The 21,622-nt window shown below is 39.1% G+C and overlaps 1 protein-coding gene across 1 annotated transcript in view; it reads right to left on the bottom strand.

Annotated features, from left to right (window-relative positions):
- LGSN (lengsin, lens protein with glutamine synthetase domain) overlaps positions 1–21,622 on the bottom strand; it is a 66,214-nt gene that overhangs the window by 21,940 nt on the left and 22,652 nt on the right. Inside the window, exon 2 of the mRNA XM_043487865.1 lies at positions 7,369–7,498. Within this exon, the coding sequence (XP_043343800.1) occupies positions 7,369–7,498 (130 nt within the window). The remainder of the gene's footprint in view (positions 1–7,368; positions 7,499–21,622) is intronic.

Raw genomic sequence — 21,622 nt, forward strand, 5'->3', positions numbered from 1 at the left:
GTGATGGACAGGGAGGCCTGGCATGCTGCAGTCCATGGGGTCACAAAGTGTCAGACACGACTGAGTGACTGAACTGAACTGAGTCATGGAAACAATCCAAATGCCCATTAATGTATGACTAGCTTAAGAAAGTGTGGTATATGTTGTTGTTGTTTGTTTCTTAGTTGCAAAGTCATGTCCAACTCTTTTTTGACCTCCTGGACTGTAGCCTGCCAGGTTCATCTCTCCCTGGGATTTCCCAGGCAAGAATACTAGAATGGGATTCCACTTCCTTCCCCAGGGGATCTTCCCAATGCAGAGATCAAGTCCATGTCTCCTGCACTGGCAGGTGCATTCTTTACCACTGAGCCACAAGGGAAACCCCCGAAGCTTTGTTTTGTTGTTTAGTCACTAAGTCATATCTGACTGTTTTGGGACTCCATGGACTGTATCAAGGTTCTTCTGTTCATGAGCTTTTGCAGGCAAGAATACTAGAGAGGGATAAATACAGTGGAATATTTGTTGTTGTTGTTCAGTCGCTCAGTCCCAACTCTTTGTAATCCCATGGACAGCAACACTCCAGGCTTCTCTGTCCTTCACCATCTGTGGAGTTTCCTCAAATTCATGTCCACTAAGTCAATGATGCCATCCAGTCATCTCATCCTTTGTCACCCACTTCTCCTCCTGCCCTCAATCTTTTCCAGCATCATGGTCTTTTCCAATGAGTCAGATCTTCACATCAAGTGGCCAAAGTATTGAAGCTTCAGTTTCAGCATCAGTCCTTCTAATGAATATTCAGGGTTTATTTCCTTTAGGATTGACTGGTTTAATCTCCTTGCTGCCCAAGGGACTCTCAAGAATCTTCTCCAGCAACACAGTTTGAAAGCTTAAATACTTTGGCGCTCAGCCTTCTTTATGGTCCAAATATCACATTCATACTTGACCTTTGCTGTCAGAGTGATGTCTCTGCTTTTTAGCACAGTGTCTAGGTTTGTCATAGCTTTTCTTCCAAGGAGCAAATGTCTTTTAATTTCATGGCTTCAGTCACCATCCGTAGTGATTTTGGAGCCCAAGAAAATAAATAAAGTCTGTCACTTTTTCATTATTTCCCAATCTATTTGCCATGCACTGATTGGACTAGATGCTATGATCTGAGCTTTTTGAATGTTGAGTTTTAGGCCAGCTTTTCCATTCTCCTCTTTCACCTTTGTCAAGAGGCTCTTCACTTCTTCTTCACTATCTGCCATAAGGGTGGTGTCACCTGTATATCTGAAGTTATTGGTATTTCTTCCAGCAATCTTGATTCCAGTTTGAGATTTATCCAGCCTAGTATATTGCATGATGTTCTCTGCATATGTTAAATAAGCAGGCTGACAATATACAACCTTGATGGACTCCTTTCCCAATTTTGCACCAGTCTGTGGTTCCATATCTTGTTCTAATTGTTGCTTCCTGACCTGAGTACAGGCTTCTCAGGAGACAGGTAAGGTGGTCTGGTATTCTCATTTCTTTGAGAATTTTCCACAGCTTCTTGTGACCCACACAGTCAAAGGCTTTGACGTAGTCACTGAAGCAGAAATAGATGCTTTTCTGAAATTCTCTTGATTTTTCTGTGATCCGAAGTATATTGGCAATTTGATCTCTGGTTTCTCTGCCTTTTCTAAATCCATCTTGTATATATGACAGTTCTCAATTCACGTCCTGTTGAAGCCTAACTTGAATGATTTTGAACTTTACCTTGCTAGCACATGTAATGAGTGCAATGGCGCAGTAGTTTGAATATTCTTTGGCATTGCCCTTCTTCAGGATTGGAATGAAAACTGATCTCTTCCAGCCTGGTTTCTGCTGCTGAGTTTTCCAAATTTGCAGGCATATTGAGTGCAACACTTTCACAGCATCACCATTAGGATTTGAAATAGCTCAGCTGTTTCATCAACTCCAACTCCACTAGCTTTGTTCATAGTGATGCTTCCTAAGACCCACTTGACTTTGCATTCCAGGATGTCTGGCTCTAGATGAGTGATCACACCATCGTGGTTATCTGGGTCATTGAGAAATTTTTTGTATAGTTCTGTGTATTCTTGCCATCTCTTTTTAAAATCTTCTACTTTTGTTAGGTCCATATCATTTCTGTCCTTTATTGTGCCCTTCTTTGCATGAAATGTTCCATTGGTAGCTCTAGAGTTTCTTGAGCAATCTCTAGTCTTTCCCATTCTATTGTTTTTCTTTTATTTCTTTGCATTGTTCAGTTAAGAAGGCTTTTTAACCTCTTCTTGTTATTCTTTGGAATTCTGCATTCAGATGAGTATATCTTTTCCTTTTCTCTTTTGGATTTTCTTTTCTTTTCTCAGCTATTTGTAAGGCCTCCTCAGACAAAAAGTTTCGCTTGCAGCATTTCTTTTTCTTGGGAATGGTTTTGGTCACCATCTCCTACACAATGTTACAAGCCTCCAACAATAGTTCCTCTGGCACTCTGTTTACCTGATCTAATCCCTTGAATCCATTTGTCACTTCAACTGTACAATCATAAGGGATTCGATTTAGGTCATATCTGGATGACCTAAATAGGTGGTTTCCCTACTGTTTCCGTTTAACTCTGAATTTGGCAATAAGGAGTTCATGATCTGAGCCACAGTTAGCTCCCAGTCTTATTTTGCTGACTGTGTAGAGCTTCTCCATTTTTGGCTGCAAAGAATATAATCAATATGATTTCGGTATTGATCATCTGGTGATGTCCATGTGTAAACTCATCCCCTGTGTTTTTTGAAGAAAGTGTTTGCCATGACCACTGCATTTTCTTGGCAAAACTCTGTTAGCCTTTGATCTGCTTCATTTTGTACTCCAAGGCCAAACTTTCCTATTACTCCAGGTATCTCTTGACTTCTTACATTTGCATTCCAATCCCCTATGATGAAAAGGACATCTTTTTTTGGTGTTAGTTCTAGAAGGTCTTGTAGGTCTTCAAGAACTATTCCACTTTAGCATCATTGGTTGGAGCATAGACGTGGATTACTGTGATATTGAATGGTATGCCTTGGAAATGAACAGAGATCATTCTGTCATTTTTGAGATTGCACCCAAGTACTGCATTTTGGATCTTTTGTTGACTGTGAGGGCTTTTCCATTTCTTCTAAGTGATTCTTGCCCACAGTAGTAGATGTATTGGTCATCTGAATTAAATTCACCAATTCCCATCCATTTTAGTTCACTGATTTCTAAAATTTTGATTCACTCTTGCTATCTCTTGTTTGACTACTTCCAATTTTCCTTGATTCATGGAACTAACATTCCAGGTTCCTTGCAACATTGCTTTTTACAGCATCAGACTACTTTCACCATTAGGTATATTCACAACTGGGCATTGTGTTTGCCTGATTTGGCTCAGGCTCTATTCCTTATGGAGCTATTTCTCTGCTCTTCTCCAGTAGTATATTGGACACCTACTGACACCTTTCATATCTTTTGTGTCATATCTTTTTGCCTTTTCATAGTCTTCATGGGATTCTCAAAGCAAGAATGCTGAAGTGGATTGCCATTCCCTTCTCCAGGGGACCACATTTTGTCAGAACTTTCCATTTTGACCCATTCATCTTGGATGGCCATGCATGGCATAGCTCATAGTTTCATTGAGTTACACAAAGCTGTGATGCATATGATCATTTTGGTTAGTTTTCTCTGACTGTGGTTTTCACTCTCTCTGTCCTCTGAAGGATGAGGGTAAGAGGCTTTTGGAAGCTTCCTGATGAGAGGGGCTGGCTGTGGGGAAAACTGGGTCTTGTTCTGGTAGGCAGGGCCATGCTCAGTGAATCATTCATCCACTTTTCTGCTTATTGGTGGGGTTGTGCTCTTCCTGTACTTTAACCTGACCAAAAGACTTATGCTAGCACACGGTGCCTCCCAGGAATAATGCTGCCAGTGTGCCTGACCCTGAAGCAGGCCACTGTCAGCCCACACCTGCACTGGAGACTTGCAAACACTCCCAGGCCAGTCTGGCTCAGCCCCTTGTAGGTCCGTTGCTGCTTTGTCCTGGGTCCTGGTGCACACAAGGCTTTGTCTGTACCCTCCAAGACTCTCTGTTTCTTCAGTCCTGTGGAAGTTCTGTAATCACATCCTGCTGCCCTTCACCACATTCCCTTGGTATTCTTAGTCCTTTGCTGGATTACCAGGTTAGGAAGTCTGTGGTGGCGCCTAGAACTTTTGCAACAGTGTGAGAACTTCTTTGGTATTTTTCTGCAATTCGTGGATTGCCCACCTGGTGGCTGTGTGGTGGGGCTGATGGCAATCTCCTCCAAGAGGACTTATGCCCCACACCACTCCTCCCAGGACTCCTGAAGCCAGGGCCTGCATCCCGACAGCAGGCCACTGCTGACCCAAGCCTCTGAAGGAGACCTTCAAACACTCACAGGCAGGCCTGCTTCAGTCTCTTGTGGTGGTTCCTGCTCCTGTCCCTGGGTCCTGGTGCACACAGAGTTATTTCTGTACCCTCCAAGTGTCTCTGGAAGGTATTACTGGTATATTACTTGGTTGGTGCAAATGTAATTGTGGGTTTGGACCACAAATTTTAAATCATTGTAACTAAACTCAAACACATCTTTATTAGTCAAAATAGGAACCATTACAATCAACACATTTTTGTCAGTGAGAAATAAGTTTGTTTATTCCTATAGCACAAAAAACCCATGCTTCAGGATTCGATGAATTCTTGGAAAGCATTTTCTGTTTCTTACGGATTGTGGAAGCATTTTATCTTCAAAAAGTTGTTGAGATGCTTGAAGAAGTAATAGTCAGTTGGCAAGAGGTAAAGTGAGTATGGCGGATGAGGCAAAACTTCGTACCCCAATTCATTTAACTTTTGAAGCAGTTGTTATGTGATGTGCTTTAGGGTGTTGGCATGGAGAAGAATTGGGGCCTTTCTGTTGACCAATGCTGGCTGCAAGAGTTGCAGTTTTTGGTGCATCTCATCGATTTGCTGAGCATACTTCTCAGATATAATGCTTTTGCCAGGATTCATTAAGCTGTAGTGGGTCAGACCAGCAGCACCTTTTTTGGTGTGGGTTTTGCTTTGGGAAGTGCTTTGAAGCTTCTTCTCTGTTCAGTCATTGACCTGGTCATCATTGGCTGTCATATAAAATCCACTTTTCACCTCACATCACAATCTGATCAAGAAATGATTCATTGTCATTGCATAGAATAAGAGAAGAGGACACTTCAAAAGATGATTTGTTTTTACTTTCAGTCAGCTCACTTACTGAGCTTTTCCACCTTTCCAAATTGCTTCAAATGCTGAATGAAACAAATGGTCAAACTTGAGTTCTTTGACAAATTCTTGTCTAGTTTTAAGAGGATCAGCTTCCATGATTTCTCTCAATTCGTCGTTGTCAACTTCAGATGACTGGCCACTGTGCCCCTCATCTTCAAGGCTCTCATCTCTTTTGTAAAACTACTTGAACCACTACTGCACAATATGTTCATTTCCAGTTCCTGGACAAAATGACTTGATGCTGCAAGTTGTTTCTGCTTCTTTGTGACCCATTTTGCACTTGAATAAGAAAATCTCTTGAATTTGCTTTTTGTGTAACATCATTTCCATAGTCTAAAATAAATATAAAATATATAACAAGTAATGTCATCAGCAAAAAAAAAATTAAAAAAATTTGCATTAAAATAATGTATAACATAACCACATTTATTTAAGAACGTATTCCAACATCAAACAGCAAAGTTCAACACAGCAAAGCTGCAATTACTTTTGCACCAACAATATACATACATATATATATGCTGCTGCTGCTGCTAAGTCGCTTCAGTTGTCTCTGACTCTGTGTGACCCCATAGACGGCAGCCCACCAGGCTCCTCCGTCCCTGGGATTCTCCAGGCAAGAACACTGGAGAGGGTTGCCATTTCCTTCTCCAATGCATAAAAGTGAAAAGTGAAAGTGAAATCACCCAGTCACGTCAGACTCTTCGCGACCCCATGGACTGCAGCCCACCAGGCTCCTCTGTCCATGGGATTTTCCAGGCAAGAGTACTGGAGTGGGTTGCCATTGCCTTCTCCGACACACACACACACACACACACACACTGAAATATTACTCAGCCAAAAAAAAAATAAATATTGCTATCTGCAGAAACATGTATGGACCTAGAGATCATCCTACTGAGTGAAGTAAATCAGACAAAGACAAATATATATCACTTATACATGGAATCTAAAAAAGTAAGATGAATCTATATATAAAACACAAACAGAGTTATGTTTGCTGTAGTAGACTTATGGTGTTCATAGAAATAAACTTTTGGCTACCAAAGGGGAAAGGGAGAGTGGGGAGGGAAAAAAAAATTAGGAGTATGGGATTGACAGACACATGTGTGTGTGTTAAGTCACTTCGGTTGTGTCTGACTCTTTGCGATTCCATGGACTATAGCCCGCCAGACTCCTCTTCCATGGGATTCTCCAAGCAAGAATACTGGAGTAGGTTGTCATTTCCTTCTACAGACAGACACATATCACTAAATATAAAATATGTAAGCAACAAGGACTTACTATATAACACAGGGAACAATATTCAATATCTTGCAATAATCTATAATGTAAAATAATTTGAAAAACTGTATATAACTGAATCACCTTTTTTATATACCTGAAACTTACACAATATTGTAAATCAACTATATTTACAATTTTTTAAAAAGTAAGAAAAGTGTTAAAACATGTTGAAATTGTTTTCAACTGTCTTTCAATATGATATGAAGAGGAATACTTAAGAAAATAATTTATTTCTAGGCAGTGACATATCAAATAAGGGGCCATGGAGGTAGTTCATCCTAGTTGCAAGCCATATGGAGATGCATTGTCTGTAAATAATTTAAGAAGAGTAACAAACTCTACAAAAGTCTGCCTGCATTTTATTGTTGCCAGGCACTGACCATTCTTACCGCCCCTGCCGTAGAACACTACTGTTCCTGAATTGAGAGTGCTGTCCAAACTCCTAGTTTCAGGGCTGTTTCAAATTCATTGGAGTCTAGTTGGAATTCCAAAATGTGGTATGAAAACATGACCCACTCCTTTATTGTGGCCTTCCTCAGTAATGATCTTTGCACTCATTCTCAGAGCAGAAATATGCTCTCTTTTTACTCATATGTTCCTTCAGTTCTCTTTTTCCCCTACTACTATTATCTTAGTTCTAACTCCCTTTACATTCTAAATATTTGTATTATTTTATATTGTAAATGTATATGTGCATCTTTTATGTTGCCTATGTAGGAGTAAGTTTTATTTAATTTTTTGCTTCTCCTATAGAAAAAAAAAGAAAAATACTTTATGAAAAAGAGACCAGATAGAGATTGTCTTTGACAATATGTTCTTGAGGAATTATAATGGCAAGATACCTTTTGAGTTGGATATATCCATTACTCCTATTTCAGTTGAAAAAATATGTAGTTTAGTGACTTTCTCTCTTGTCCTCGTCAATTTACTCATATTGCTGGCCTTAGTCTGATTACCTTCATCTCTTGTGTCCTAAAATAATCAATAAACAAAAAGTCAAATTATAGATTGCACATGCAACTAAATAGGATCATAAAGGGAAAAAATGACTGGGTAGCCAAATACAAAAGTGACTATAGAGACTTTCAAAGCAAGGTAAATTTTGTTATTTCCACATCTACTTGAATAATTCAAAATTAAGATGCTCAACATTGTGTTGACAAGATGGATTTTCTTTATCTCCTTTATATGTGGTACAGAAAATATCATGAAATAAATGAAAGTGTTGCCCAACTAGTCAAGATTTTCTATCATTATTTTTTACTCTGGGATATTTTATATTATTTTTTTTCCTTAAGTAATTTTACCAAAGCCGTTTTAGCTAAAAAGCTCTCTTTTATAATTTTTCTCTCTTTTTAAAGAATCTCTAATGTTTTTGACCAGAGGCATTCTCTTCTCCTTACCCTCATCCTAATGGCATCAATATTTATTGAATACTTTGAAAAAGCGCATGCTTTCATACAATGCTATTTTGTGACCGTTTTATATATGTAAAACAATGTCATGCTCAAAGTGTTTTATATCTTGGAAAAACCTAGAGAAAAACATTTTAAAACAAAATAACCTAACTTCAACACCCTAGTTATAATCTTTGACAGGATCCTTTGACAGAGTTTTCAAGGGCTCTTCTCCACAGGGAGCTGGACACTGAGGCAGGGCTGCAGATGCAGAGCTTTGATGTCTCTGCCTCATCAGCAGACAGAATCACCCCTACAGTTTTGGGACTCAGCTGAAATAAATAAGAATATATCTTTTGCTTTTTTACTCTGTTTTTAATTGGAGGATAATTGCTTTGCAATATTGTGTTAGTTTCTGCCACACATAAACATGAACCAGCCACAGGCATACACATGTCCCCTTCCCTCTTGAGTCTCCCTCCCACCTCCCACCCCATCCCACCCCTTTAGGTCATTACAGAGCACCAGGTCTGAGTTCCCTGCATCATACAGCTACATGAGTGTATTTTAAAACTTAAAAGTTGATGTTGACTTTTTCAATTATCCACTTTATTTTTAACTCACTGAAATAATTTCTAAAAGAATCAATCATTTTTATGTAGAAGGCTAGATACTTTATACACATCATAATGTACCAACTACAGATTCTGCCATGTTAAATTTTGTTTAGGTGTCATTACTTCTACCAAGTCAATTCTTATTTTTTTTTAAAGAAGTATAATTTACTTACAGTATTATGTTAGGTTCAGGTGTACAACATTCAATATTTTTATAGCACATACTCCATATAAAGTTATTATAAAATATTGACTATATTCCTTGTGCTGCACATCATATCCTTGTAGCTTATTTAGTAGCTTGTACCTCTTAATCATCTACTAGTATTTCACCCATCCCTCCCCACTTCTCCCCACTTTGGTAGGTTGTTCTCTGTATCTGTGAGTCTGTTTCTGTTTTGCTGTATTTGTTCATTTGTTTTTTTAAAATCCTCATGTAAGAGAAAGTATATAGTACTTGTCTTTATCCAACTTACTTCACTAAGGATAATATGGCATATATACACAATGGAATATTATCAGCCATAAAAATGAAGTTTTGCCATTTGCAACAACTTGGATAAATCTGGAGAGAATTATGATAACACTTCTATTTTACTGTTTTTTAACAAACTCCTCATTGTGGTTTAAGGAGAGAATGTCAGGGTCAAAAATCTATATTCTGAAATGTTTTGAGCCATTTTCCCTTTGAAGAGCCATTTCTGAAGTTTCCATATCTGAAGGCAAGTTATAAACATATGTCTAGAGTTGTTGCTGGTGAACATCTTTACCGTTGTCAATTATATTAACTTAATCTTTGAATGTTAAAACAGGAAAAATTAATTTAACTTTTTGTGTCTATGTGTAGTTATGATATATTGCTATTATTGTTATGTTTTTAAAAAGATGTGCTTCGTAGGATAAAGTATATGATTTTAAAGTTTAAGTTTTTAGAAAATTGTGGTGTTTCACTGTAGATAATCTTATATTGGATTATGTGCTATTTATTATTACATATGGTCATTTTTTTTTCTAGTAGTTTATAATTTTATTCAAATATTTGTGCAAATTTTCCCTACAGACTTTGGATAAGATTCTGATGTGATATACTAGTCTTATTGTAGGTATTCACCATTTCTAAATTTGCATTGCCAGAAATATACATTATATAATTGTAATTTTGGTAAATGTTTTCATATATTCATATCTCTGGTTATTTCAGAGAAGTCTTATTTAGAAAATTACATACTAGGGGGCTTCCCTTTTAGCTCAGTTGGTAATCTGCCTGCAGTGCAGGAGACCCGGGTTTGATCCCTGGGTTGGGAAGATCCCCTGGAGAAGGAAATGGCAACCCACTCCAGTATCCTTGCCTGGAATATCTCATGGACACAGGAGATTGGTGGGTTGCAGTACATGGGGTCACAAATAGTCCGGCAGGACTGAGCGACTAACACTTACTTACTTACTTACTTACTTACTAGGCCAGTTACATAAGTATCAAAGGAAATTGAGTAGAGTAACATTAGTATTAGTTTGATCCATTAGGGATCCTCTCATATACAGATTGAAGGAATCAAATGAAACAAACCTTAAGATTTCTTCCAGCTTCAAATTCTAATTGCAACTAAATAACAATGTGCTAAAATTGAGCACTCTGTCAGGCACATGTCCTCAGCAAAACCGAAAAGCGAGACCCTGAAAAACTTGTCCAAAGCAATGGAAGTGAGTTGCAAGTAGAGAGTACAGACAGGTCTTCTGGTTTCCAAAATGCCAACCTGCTTCCTAAATGCCAGAGACTGAAGCCCAGAGGAAGTTTACTTTAGTAATATTCACCTGCCTTCATATAATCCACACCAAAATGGGGAGTTTATTAAAAGAAAAACAAGGACAATTTATCTGGTTCCTAACCTGAGAATTTCACCAATAAAACCCCTGGACTCCAAAATAAATGCTCATTTTTTTTTTCAAATGAAGAATACATTCAGTTCAGTCCTTTGATTTTCTCCTATATACTAAAATGATCATTTCTATAATAGCTGAGACAAATTTTGTGGATCCCAGGTTTACCCCACCTCTAGTAAAGTATTTTTATTCTCTTTAATCCCTTAACTATGTTTAGTTACAATGTGAATGATGTTTCAGCAAAAACTCTACTATGCAAGATTCATGTGATTTGAGTCCTAATTTTGACTTTTCTACTAAATACAAGTCCTCTGGAACCTTGGTATTTTCATGTAAACACTGCTACAAGTACAATCATACCCTGCAAGTATATTAACATTTAACAAGTATTTTCTTAATCAAAAAATAAATATTTTACAACTAATTAAACACAACTTTCAGGGAACATTTGTTATTACCTACATTTTGACAATGCAGAAACAGATTCACCATGATTAAATCTTGGGGGAGCTTCCTACAGCACCACAGAAGACAGTCAAACTAGATGAAATTCCACTTCTATTTTATAAGATTATCTGTGTGATTCATAAAAATTTGTCCACTCAACTTGCTCAAGTACATATTCTTTCACAATTATATTGTGTTTTAATAACTTTCCTGAATAAAGATTAAAATCATCTTAAATCACTATTGGTTTAAATTTCATCAGTCCAAACAATGAGGACTATGAGTAAGGCAAAATCAAAGATATACAAATAAATAAAACATGGTCTTTTTCCTAAAGAATATTGCAATCTAGTATAGGCAATAAAGTGTTGTTATGGAAGTTGAAGATTCCCATGTTATAAAGAAAGTGATAGAGTTAGGCTATTCTAGTTCCGAGATAGCAGACTCAGTGCTCAGCAAGGAACAAAGAGATGCAATGGGTTGGATGGTGAACACCTGAGTTGACATCAGTCCAAAGAAGAAGCAAATATGTGGCTCTGGCCAAGAGTTGCCATCACAAAATATGGTCCCAGGGATGCCAGTTTTCCAAATTTCCAAGGAATGCCAGAAACCTGGATTTTTACTAGAAATTTTATGATTTTTTAAATGTTGGCAATCAATTTAAAGTATAAAGTAGGTGGTAAAGAAGAAAAGTTCTTAAGTCCCATACACCCAGGTCGGGAAGATTCCCTGGAGGCAGGCATGGCAACCCACTCCAGTTCTCACTCGGTGAGAACCCCATGGACACAGGAACCTGGTGGCTACAGTCTATAGGCTTGCAAAGAGTCAAACATGACTGAAGAGACTTAACATGCATAAATAATAAAAATAACAGTTTTATTTTACTTACTATGTGTCAGGCTCTTCTAAATGCTCTGCATTTAGTCTCAAATAACTTCCCGAGATAGATACATTATCATCTCCATTTTAGAGATGAGTAAAACTGAGTCAAATAAGGATTAATTAGCCCCAAATCACACAACTAGTATATGATAGAGATAGGATTCAAACCCAGGCAATTGGCTCAAGAGCACAATGGTGGTTAATGCATCCTTAATGAATACCGTTAGTCAGAATTCCCCAGAATTGGTGCTGGAAAGTCAGGGCAGGGTTTTAGAAGGTCCCTGAAGGACCAGATATTAACTCTTCAGTGGATAGATTAAGAAGAGGTCTAAGGGCCCCAGGGAAACAGTAGGACAGTTAGAGGAGTTTAGAGGCTTGAGAAACCTTCAAGGGATTCTTGTCAGCAGCTGCTTATCAACCTGTATGGAAATCTTTATCAAGTAGCTGGCATTATAGGTGTAGCTGACAATCTCCTGGTTGCACCATTAAGTTGAACATGCAGGGCCAGATGTGTGAAGTGAAATCGCTCAGTTGTGTCCGACTCTTTGTGACCCCATGGACTGTAGCCTACCAGGCTCCTCTGTCCATGGGGTTCTCCAGGCAAGAATACTGGAGTGGGTTGCCATTTAGTAAGTGCTAAATAGATGTTAGTCATGATTGTCTTTACCCAGGTACCATGCTTTACTGAGGATCTCTGGTCAAAGATACCTCTTTTTAGGCTACCTCTTGGGCCATTAACTCATGAGAGACGATTCCCATTCAGGCAGGCTCTAATCCCTCCCTTATCTAAGCATCTCTAGACTCTGAACACAATAAACTAGGGGAAACTCTCAGAGAGGTGAGGTGGTCTGAGGGTTCCCCGGGAAGTCAATTACTCATGCTTGTACTCTGCAGCAGTGCTGTTAAACAGGCAGACTATTTTATAACTAGAGTCTTCAGATAGTCAGGAAAACTGGAGCAAGTTTAAACAAAATAGGGGACACTTGAACTAAAGACTGAAAGAAATGAATAAACAAGGTTAGAAAAATCATAAGCACAAACACAGATATGTGTGAACATACAAATCTAACTTATGCTTAATTGAGACAGTCTCAAAATTCCACTACAACAGGTTGATTCTGAGTTCTTTTAACTTTTCCACCAGAGAAGTCTTTCTCACTTTAGAAATATTTCTACGATCATTTCATCGTATGACTTCAGTTCATACACATTTCATATTACAAAATATTTTCATAATTCACATTTTTCTCATCACAACATTTGCTCTAAAAGTTGTTTATATTGTTTAATATGCTTGTCATTTTGTATTTCAAATCAGTGGCTGATCAAATCAACTAAAACATTTAACTCTAAATGGATTAAATTTGACATAATTTGACTTAATGTTTCTTTCCAATAGAGTAACCAGTGTTATTTATTATTTGCATATCACTAGTTCTGTTCATTTACTTTTAATTTTCTCTAACAGTTATCTTCTTAATGTAAATACTTTAAAAAATCTTTATTTTAACCCCTGTGTGAGCTTAGTTGTTTCAGTTATGTCTGACTCTGTGTGACCCTATGGACTGTAGCCTTCCAGGCTCTTCTATCTATAGGGTTTTCCAAGGCAAGAATACCAGAGTGGGTTGCCATGCCCTGCTGTATGGGACTTTCCCAACCCAGGGATTGACTCCATGTCATCCCCTGCATCTTCTGCATTGCAGGTGGATTATTTACCACCGAGTCCCACAGGAGGCCCTTAACCCCTGTATACTGGCTATAGTCTGAGGTATAATCATTATTTCACTTACCATACACTTTGATTTTGTTGATGAAGGGAGGTGCATGAAAAAGTAAGCAGATAAAAGCAAAAATCAAGTTTTTTTTGTTTTTGTTTCCTTACTTTTTCATGAACCTCCCCTCATTAACAAAATCAGACTTCGGGTTTGACATGTACACAGTGCTATATTTAAAATGGATAAGCAAAAAGTACCAACTGTATAGTATAAGGGGGGAAACTCATTTTAAGTTCTAATGTGTTAGAAATAGTGTTAAAAATATCACTGAATATAAATTTAAAGGAATATATCAAAGATAAAATAATTTCATTTCCTTAAAATGTATTCTTCAAAGGAGAAGAAAATGCATTAAAAATATTTTCAGAAAAGATATTTCAAGGAACACATTGCAAACTTACATAATGTTATCTAAAAATATCCATACCTATTAACCATACTTCCCACTTCTGGCAACTTGTTCTAAGAAATAATTCAAAAATTATATTCATGTCCAGTACTAACTTTGTTATAATAGTGAAAACTTGCAAGCAGCGTAGTGATAGCTTATGGTGATTGATGCTGGACCAGCTTCAGGACCAGAGACCAGACTTGATCACTCAGAGGTGTTGTTGGCAGAAGTTTTCTTACAGTGAAAAAGGGCAGAGAAAGCTTCTGACACAGACATCAGAAGGGGGATGGAGAGTGCCACACACACTAGTCTTGTCTTATCAAGACCTTACATACTTTTACTAGACCCACTTCCACAACATGCATCTTAAGTTAGCAAGATTAGAACTAACAATAGAAAGGTCTTACCAGACCCACTCCCACAACATATATCTTAAGATAACAAGATAAGGCAGAAGGCTCTTGTTAACAAGGAGAAACATGTCCTCAAGCAAGATACATTGTTATATAATCACTGCTGCTGCTGCTAAGTGCTTCATCTTGTCTGATTCTGTGCGACCCCATAGACTGCAGCCCACCAGGCTCCCCCATCACTAGTACAGAGCTTAAGGAAACACATAACTTTGAGCAAGATGAGTTGTTTAGTTGTGTAGTCATTAGCTCTGGGCTTAAAGGAAATAATTTCTTACGTGACTAAGATAAAAGAATGTAGGAAAAAAAAGAACATTTCTCCCACTCTCCTCAAGAGTCCTGGACCTCTTTCTCCTCCTTAAGGGCCCTGGATCCCTTCCTACTTGAGGGCCTCAGACTCCTTATCAACCTATTTAAGAATTAGCTATCTCATTACCCCCTTTTTCTCTTAGAAGAATATGGCTGCTGAGGGGAAACTGGTGTCACTCTCATTCTGTAGCTACTTCCTGCTGGCCAGGGGCACAGGCCCTAAATTGTTGAGGCAGCATATTTTCCTTACCCTTATATTGAGGGTCTCTGATCCAGGGAACCCAAATAGTAATTGGTAGAGGTTGTGGCATTTGTATAAGCTTGAACAACCATTTGTAACCTAAAAGTTTTTGTGTGGCTAGAAACAAATCCAGCTACACAGTTACAGATATAGGGAGCAAACAGCAAAAACAAAAAACATAATTAAAATGAAAAGTTACATTATATCCATAGTTACATCAGTTCATTTTAGGATTGTAAGATATCATCAGACTAAGAAGAGGTGTCACGTATGACTGTTGTTGGTGAAGGTATTTGCAGAGTTAAAGAAAGTTTTTTCCTTGAAGCAGAGAAACCCACCATGTGAAGCCTTCAACGGATGAGGAGGGGAGCTCTCTGCAGACCCAGCAATTAGACTTACTGTGGAGGCTGGGTCCGACGGACCACGCAGAAGCGTGGCCGTGAGGAGCTACCCCTCGCCAAGGTCAGGGGCAGAGACCGTGAGCGCCAGGCTGCGACAGCGCAGTAGCGGCCAAGAGGAGCTAACCCACGTTGGAGGTCAGGGGCGGCGGCGGAAAGGAGCTACCCCACGCCCGAGGCCAGAGGCGATGGCGAGAGAAGCTACCCCACGCCCCCTGGCGGCCGCGCCGAGGAGCTACCCCACCTCCAAGAAGCGGCTGCTGCGGGCGCAGGAGGGCTGAGAGGAGCTACTCCACGTTCAAGGTCAGGAGGGGCGGCCTGAGGAGATACCCCTCGTCCAAGGTAAGGAGCAGTGGCTGCGCTTTGCTGGAGCAGCCGTGAAGAGATACCCCACGTCCAAGGTAAGAGAAACCCAAGAAAGAGGGTAGGTGTTTCAAGAGGTCATCAGAGGGCAGACACACTAAAATCATAATCACAGAAAACTAGCCAGCTTGATCACAGGACCACAGTCTTGTCTAACTCTATGAAACTAAGCCATGCTGTGTGGGGCCACCCAAGATGGTCGGGCCATGGTGGAGAGGTCTGACAGAATGTGGTCCACTGGAGAAGGGAATGGCAAACCACTTCAGTATTCTTGCCCCATGAACAGTATGAAAAGGCAAAATGATAGGATACTGAAAGAGGAACTCCCCAGGTCGGTAGGTGCCCGATATGCTACTGGAGATCAGTGGAGAAATAACTCCAGAAAGAATGAAGGGATGGAGCCAAAGCAAAAACAGTACCCAGTTGTGGATGGGACTGGTGATAGAAGCAAGGTCTGATGCTGTAAAGAGCAATATTGCATAGGAACCTGGACTGTTAGGTCCATGAATCAAGGCAAATTGGAAGTGGTCAAACAGGAGATGGCAAGAGTGAATGTTGACATTCTAGGAATCAGCGAACTAAAATGGACTGGAATGGGTGAATTTAAATCAGATTACCATTATACCTACTACTGTGGGCAGGAATCCCTTAGGAGAAATGAAGTAGCCATCATGGTCAACAAGAGAGTCTGAAATGCAGTACTTGGATGCAATCTCAAAAATGACAGAATGATCTCTGTTCGTTTCCAAGGCAAACCATTCATTATCATGGTAATCCAAGCCTATGCCCCAACCAGTAACCCTGAAGAAGCAGAAGTTGAACAGTTCTATCAAGACCTACAAGACCTTTTAGAACTAATACCCAAAAAGGATGTCCTTTTCATTATAGGGGACTGGAATGCAAAAGTGGGAAGTCAAGAAACACCTGGAGTAACAGGCAAATTTGGCCTTGGAATACAGAATGAAACAGGGCAAAGGCTAATAGAGTTTTGCCAAGAGAACGCACTTAGCAAACACCCTCTTCCAACAACACAAGAGAAGACTACACATGGACATCACTAGATGGTCAACACCGAAATCAGATTGATTATATTGTTTGCAGCCAATGATGGAGAAGCTCTGTACAGTCAGCAGAAACAAGACTGGGAGCTGACTGTGGCTCAGACCATGAACTCATTTTTGCCAAATTCAGACTTAAACTGAAGAAAGTAGGGAAAACCACTAGACCATTCAGGTATGACCTAAATGAAATCCCTTGTGACTATACAGTGGAAGTGAAAATAGATTTAAGGGACTAGATCTGATAGACAGAGTGCCTGATGAACTATGGATGGAGGTTCATGACATTGTACAGGAGACAGGGATCAATACCATCCCCATGGAAAAGAAATGCAAAAAGGCAAAATGGTTGTCTGAGGAGGCCTTAAAAATAGCTGTGAAAAGAAGAGAAGTGAAAAGCAAAGGAGAAAAGGGAGGCTATTCCCATTTGAATGCAGAGTTCCAAAGAATAGCAAGGAGAGATAGGAAAGCCTTCCTTAGCGATGAGTGCAAAGAAATAGAGGAAAACAACAGAATGGGAAAGACTAGAGATCTCTTCAAGAAAATTAGAGATACCAAGGGAACATTTCATGCAAAGATGGGCTCAATAAAGGACGGAAATGGTATGGACCTAACAGAAGCAGAAGATATTAAGAAGAGGTGGCAAGAATACACAGAAGAACTGTACAAAAAAGATCTTCACGACCCAGATAATCACGATGGTGTGATCACTCACTTAGAGCCAGACATTCTGGAATGTGAAGTCAAGTGAGCCTTAGAAAGCATCACTATGAACAAAGCTAGTGGAGGTGATGGAATTCCAGTTGAGCTATTTCAAATCCTAAAGGGTGATGCTGTGAAAGTGCTGCACACAATATACCAGCAAATTTGGAAAACTGAGCAGTGGCCACAGGACTGGAAAAGGTCAGTTTTCATTCCAATTCCAAAGAAAGGCAATCCCAAAGAATGTTCAAACTACTGCACATTTGCACTCATCTCACAGGCTAGTCAAGTAATGCTCAAAATTCTCCAAACCAGGCTTCAGCAATACGTGAACTGTGAAATTCCAGATGTTCAAGCTGGTTTTAGAAAGGGCAGAGGAACCAGAGTTCAAATTGCCAACATTCGCTGGATCATCAAAAAAGCAATGGAGTTCCAGAAAAACATATATTTCTGCTTTACTGACTAAGACAAAGCCTTTGACTGTGTGGATCACAATAAACTGTGGAACATTCTGAACGAGATGGGCATACCAGACCATCTGTCCTGCCTCTTGAGAAACCTATGTGCAGTTCAGGAAGCAACAGTTACATGGAACAACAGACTGGTTCCAAATAGGAAAAGGAGTACGTCAAGGCTGTATGTTGTCACCCTGCTTATTTAACTTAGATGCAGAGTACATTATGAGAAATGCTGGGCTAGATGAAGCACAAGCTGGAATCAAGATTTCTGGGAGAAATATCAATAGTCTCAGATATGCAGATGACACCACCCTTATGGCAGAAAGTGAAGAGGAACTAAAAAGCCTCTTGATGAAAGTGAAAGAGGAGAGTGAAAAAATTGGCTTAAAGCTCAACATTCAGAAAACTAAGATCATGGCATCTGGTCCCATCACCTCATGGGAAATAGATGGGGAGACAGTGGAAACAGTGTCAGGCTTTATTTTGGGGGGCTCCAAAATCACTGCAGATGGTGATTGCAGCCGTGAAATTAAAAGACGTTTACTCCTTGGAAGGAAAGTTATGACCAACCTAGATAGCATATTAAAAAGCAGAGACATTACTTTGCCAACAAAGGTCTATCTAGTCAAGGCTATGGTTTTTCCAGTAGTCATGTATGGATGTGAGAGTTGGACTGTGAAGAAAGCTGAGCGCCAAAGAATTGATGCTTTTGAACTGTGGTGTTGGAGAAGACTCTTGAGAGTCCCTTGGACTGCAAGGAGATCCAACCAGTCCATCCTAAAGGAGATCAGTCCTGGGCATTGGAAGGACTGATGTTGAAGCTGAAACTCCAATACTTTGGCCACCTCATGTGAAGAGTTGACTCATTGGAAAAGACCCTGATGCTGGGAGAGATTAGGGGCAGGAAGAGAAGAGGACGACAGAGGATGAGACGGCTGGATGGCATCACCGACTCGATGGACATGTGTTTGATTAATCTCCGGGAGTTTGTGATGGACAGGGAGGCCTGGCATGCTGCGATTCATGGGGTCGCAAAGAGTTGGACACGACTGAGTGACTGCACTGAACTGAACTGAACTGTGTGTGGGGGCTGGGTCAGCAGTCATCGCCAGAGTTCTTGTAATGTCTGTTCAAAGGCTGAAAGCTGAGTCACCTAGTTAGTTAATTCTTGGGCTTCAGGTTGTATGTTAATATCTGCTTATGTGTGCAAAAACGGTCTGCCTTAGAGAGAGTTCAAAAAGAGACAGTTCCTTTTTCTCAGGGGCATATTGAGTCCTCATTAAAGTTATGGGTAAAACATTACACCTCCCAGAGTAATGGAAATAAAAACACAAGTAAACAAACGGGACCTAAATAAACTTAAAAGCTTTTGCACAATGAAGGAAACTACAAGCAAGGTGAAAGGACAGCCTTCAGAATGGGAGAAAATAATAGCAAGTGAAGCAACTCATGAATTAATCTCAAAAATATACAAACAACTCCTGCAGCTCAATTACAGAAAAATAAGCGACCCAGTCAAAAAATGGGCCAAAGAACTAAACAGACATTTCTCCAAAGAAGACATACAGATGGCTAACAAACACATGAAAAAATGTTCAAAATCACTCATTATCAGAGAAATGCAAATCAAAACCACAATGAGGTATCATCTCACGCCAGTCAGAATGGCTGCTATCAAAAAGTCTACAAACAATAAATGCTGCAGAGGGTGTGGAAAAAAAGGAACCCTTTTACACTGTTGGTGGGAATGCAAACTAGTACAGCCACTATGGATAACAGTGTGGAGATTCCTTAAAAAACTGGAAATAGAGCTGCCATATGACCCAGGAATCCCACTGCTGGGCATACACACCAAGGAAACCAGAATTGAAAGAGACACCTATATCCCAATGTTCATTGCATCACTGTTTACAATAGCCAGGACATGGAAGCAACCTAGATGTCCACTGGCAGATGAATGGATAAGAAAGCTGAGGTACATATACACAATGGAATATTACTCAGCTATTAAAAAGAATGCATTTGAATCAGTTCTAATGAAGTGGATGAAACTGGAGCCTATTATACAGAGTAAAGTAAGCCAGAAAGAAAAACACTGATATAGTATACTAATGCATATATATGGAATTTAGAAAGATGGTAATGATGACCCTATATGCGAGACAGCAAAAGAGACACAAATGTAAAGAACAGACTTTTGGGCTCTGTGGGAGAAGGCAACGGTGGGATAATCTGAGAGAACAGCATTGAAACATGTATATTATCATATGTGAAACAGATCACCAGTCCAGGTTCAATGCATGAGACAGGGTGCTCAGGGCTAGTGCAGTGGGGTGACCCAGAGGGATGGGATGAGGAGGGAGGTGGGAGGGGGATTCAGGATGGGGAACACATGTACACCCATGGCTGATTCATGTCAATGTATGATAAAAACCAGTACAGTATAGTAAAATTAGCTCCCAATTAAAATAATTAATTAAAAAAAGAAAAAATAGCAAAATAACAGAAAAAAGATTATTATTATTTTATTTATTATCATTATTATTATTACAAGGTTATTACAAGATATTGACTATAGTTCCCTGTGTTATATAGTAAAACTTCATTGCTTATTGCATATCTATACTTTTTAAAATTAGAAATCTATCATCCTATTCATACTAAGTCAAACAAGTTGAATCAAAATGTCATAAGTTTTTTAGTTAGGCAAAAATTCATAAGTTTTCTAAAATATATGCATTATACATACGTGCCAGTGCCAAGTCACTTCAGTCATGTCCGACTCTTTGTGACCCCGTGGACTATAGCCCACCAGGATCCTTGGTCCATGGGATTCACCAGGAAAGAATACTGGAGTAGGTTGCCATTTCCTTCTCCATATACATATATGTATACAACAGCTTTTCTACTATGCTTGACAAAGGCTTGAGAAAGAACATTAAAAAAAAACAAAACAAAACTACAAAATGGAGATATTGGAAAACATAAACTAAATGAAATGGGAACACTGAATATGAAATAGGAAAACTGAAACAAATTAGATAAAAATAAAAGATTTTCATGTAGTCCAGTTGTTTTATAAGCATGGCTGCTCATTAGAAACATATTTGGAGCTCTGGCAAAAAAAAAAAAAAAAAAGAGAGAGAGAAAGAAAAGAAAAGCAATACCTGGGCATTTACATTTTTTCAAAAAATTTCAAGGTAATTCTGATATGCATCTGGGTTTTAAAAAGTGATTACAGGTTTTTGTTTTTTGCTTTTTTTATTAAATGGTAGTTTTGGTGATATAGAGGTCTATTAATTTTCTGTTGACCAATCATGATACAATGGTATTATGTGAGAGTGTGCATGTTAGTTTCTCAGTTGTGTCCGACTCTTTGTGACTCCAAAGACTGTAACCTTCCAGGCCTCTGTGTCCAGGTGATTCTCCAGGCAAGAATACTGGAGTGGATTACCATTCCTTTCTCCAATTAAGTGAGTAATAGTTACATAATCACAATAATAAAATATGCTTAACAATTTTCACAATCAATAGGCAGACAAAAGATGAAAGATAATTACAATTGCAAGCTATAATAGAAACATGATTAACCTAATAATATAAAATAATTGCATATGGTTTGGGGGGTCAAGCAGAGTGATGTGGTAAGTGGAAGGGCATGCATGCACATGTTTTCATCTGCCCAGCCAGTCTATGTCTTTTGGCTGGTTCATTTAATCTATTTACATTTAAGGTAATTATCAATATGCATGGACTTGAGAGTTGGA

Source organism: Cervus canadensis, chromosome 15 (genome assembly GCF_019320065.1).
Source record: "Cervus canadensis isolate Bull #8, Minnesota chromosome 15, ASM1932006v1, whole genome shotgun sequence".
Lineage (NCBI taxonomy): Eukaryota > Metazoa > Chordata > Mammalia > Artiodactyla > Cervidae > Cervus > Cervus canadensis.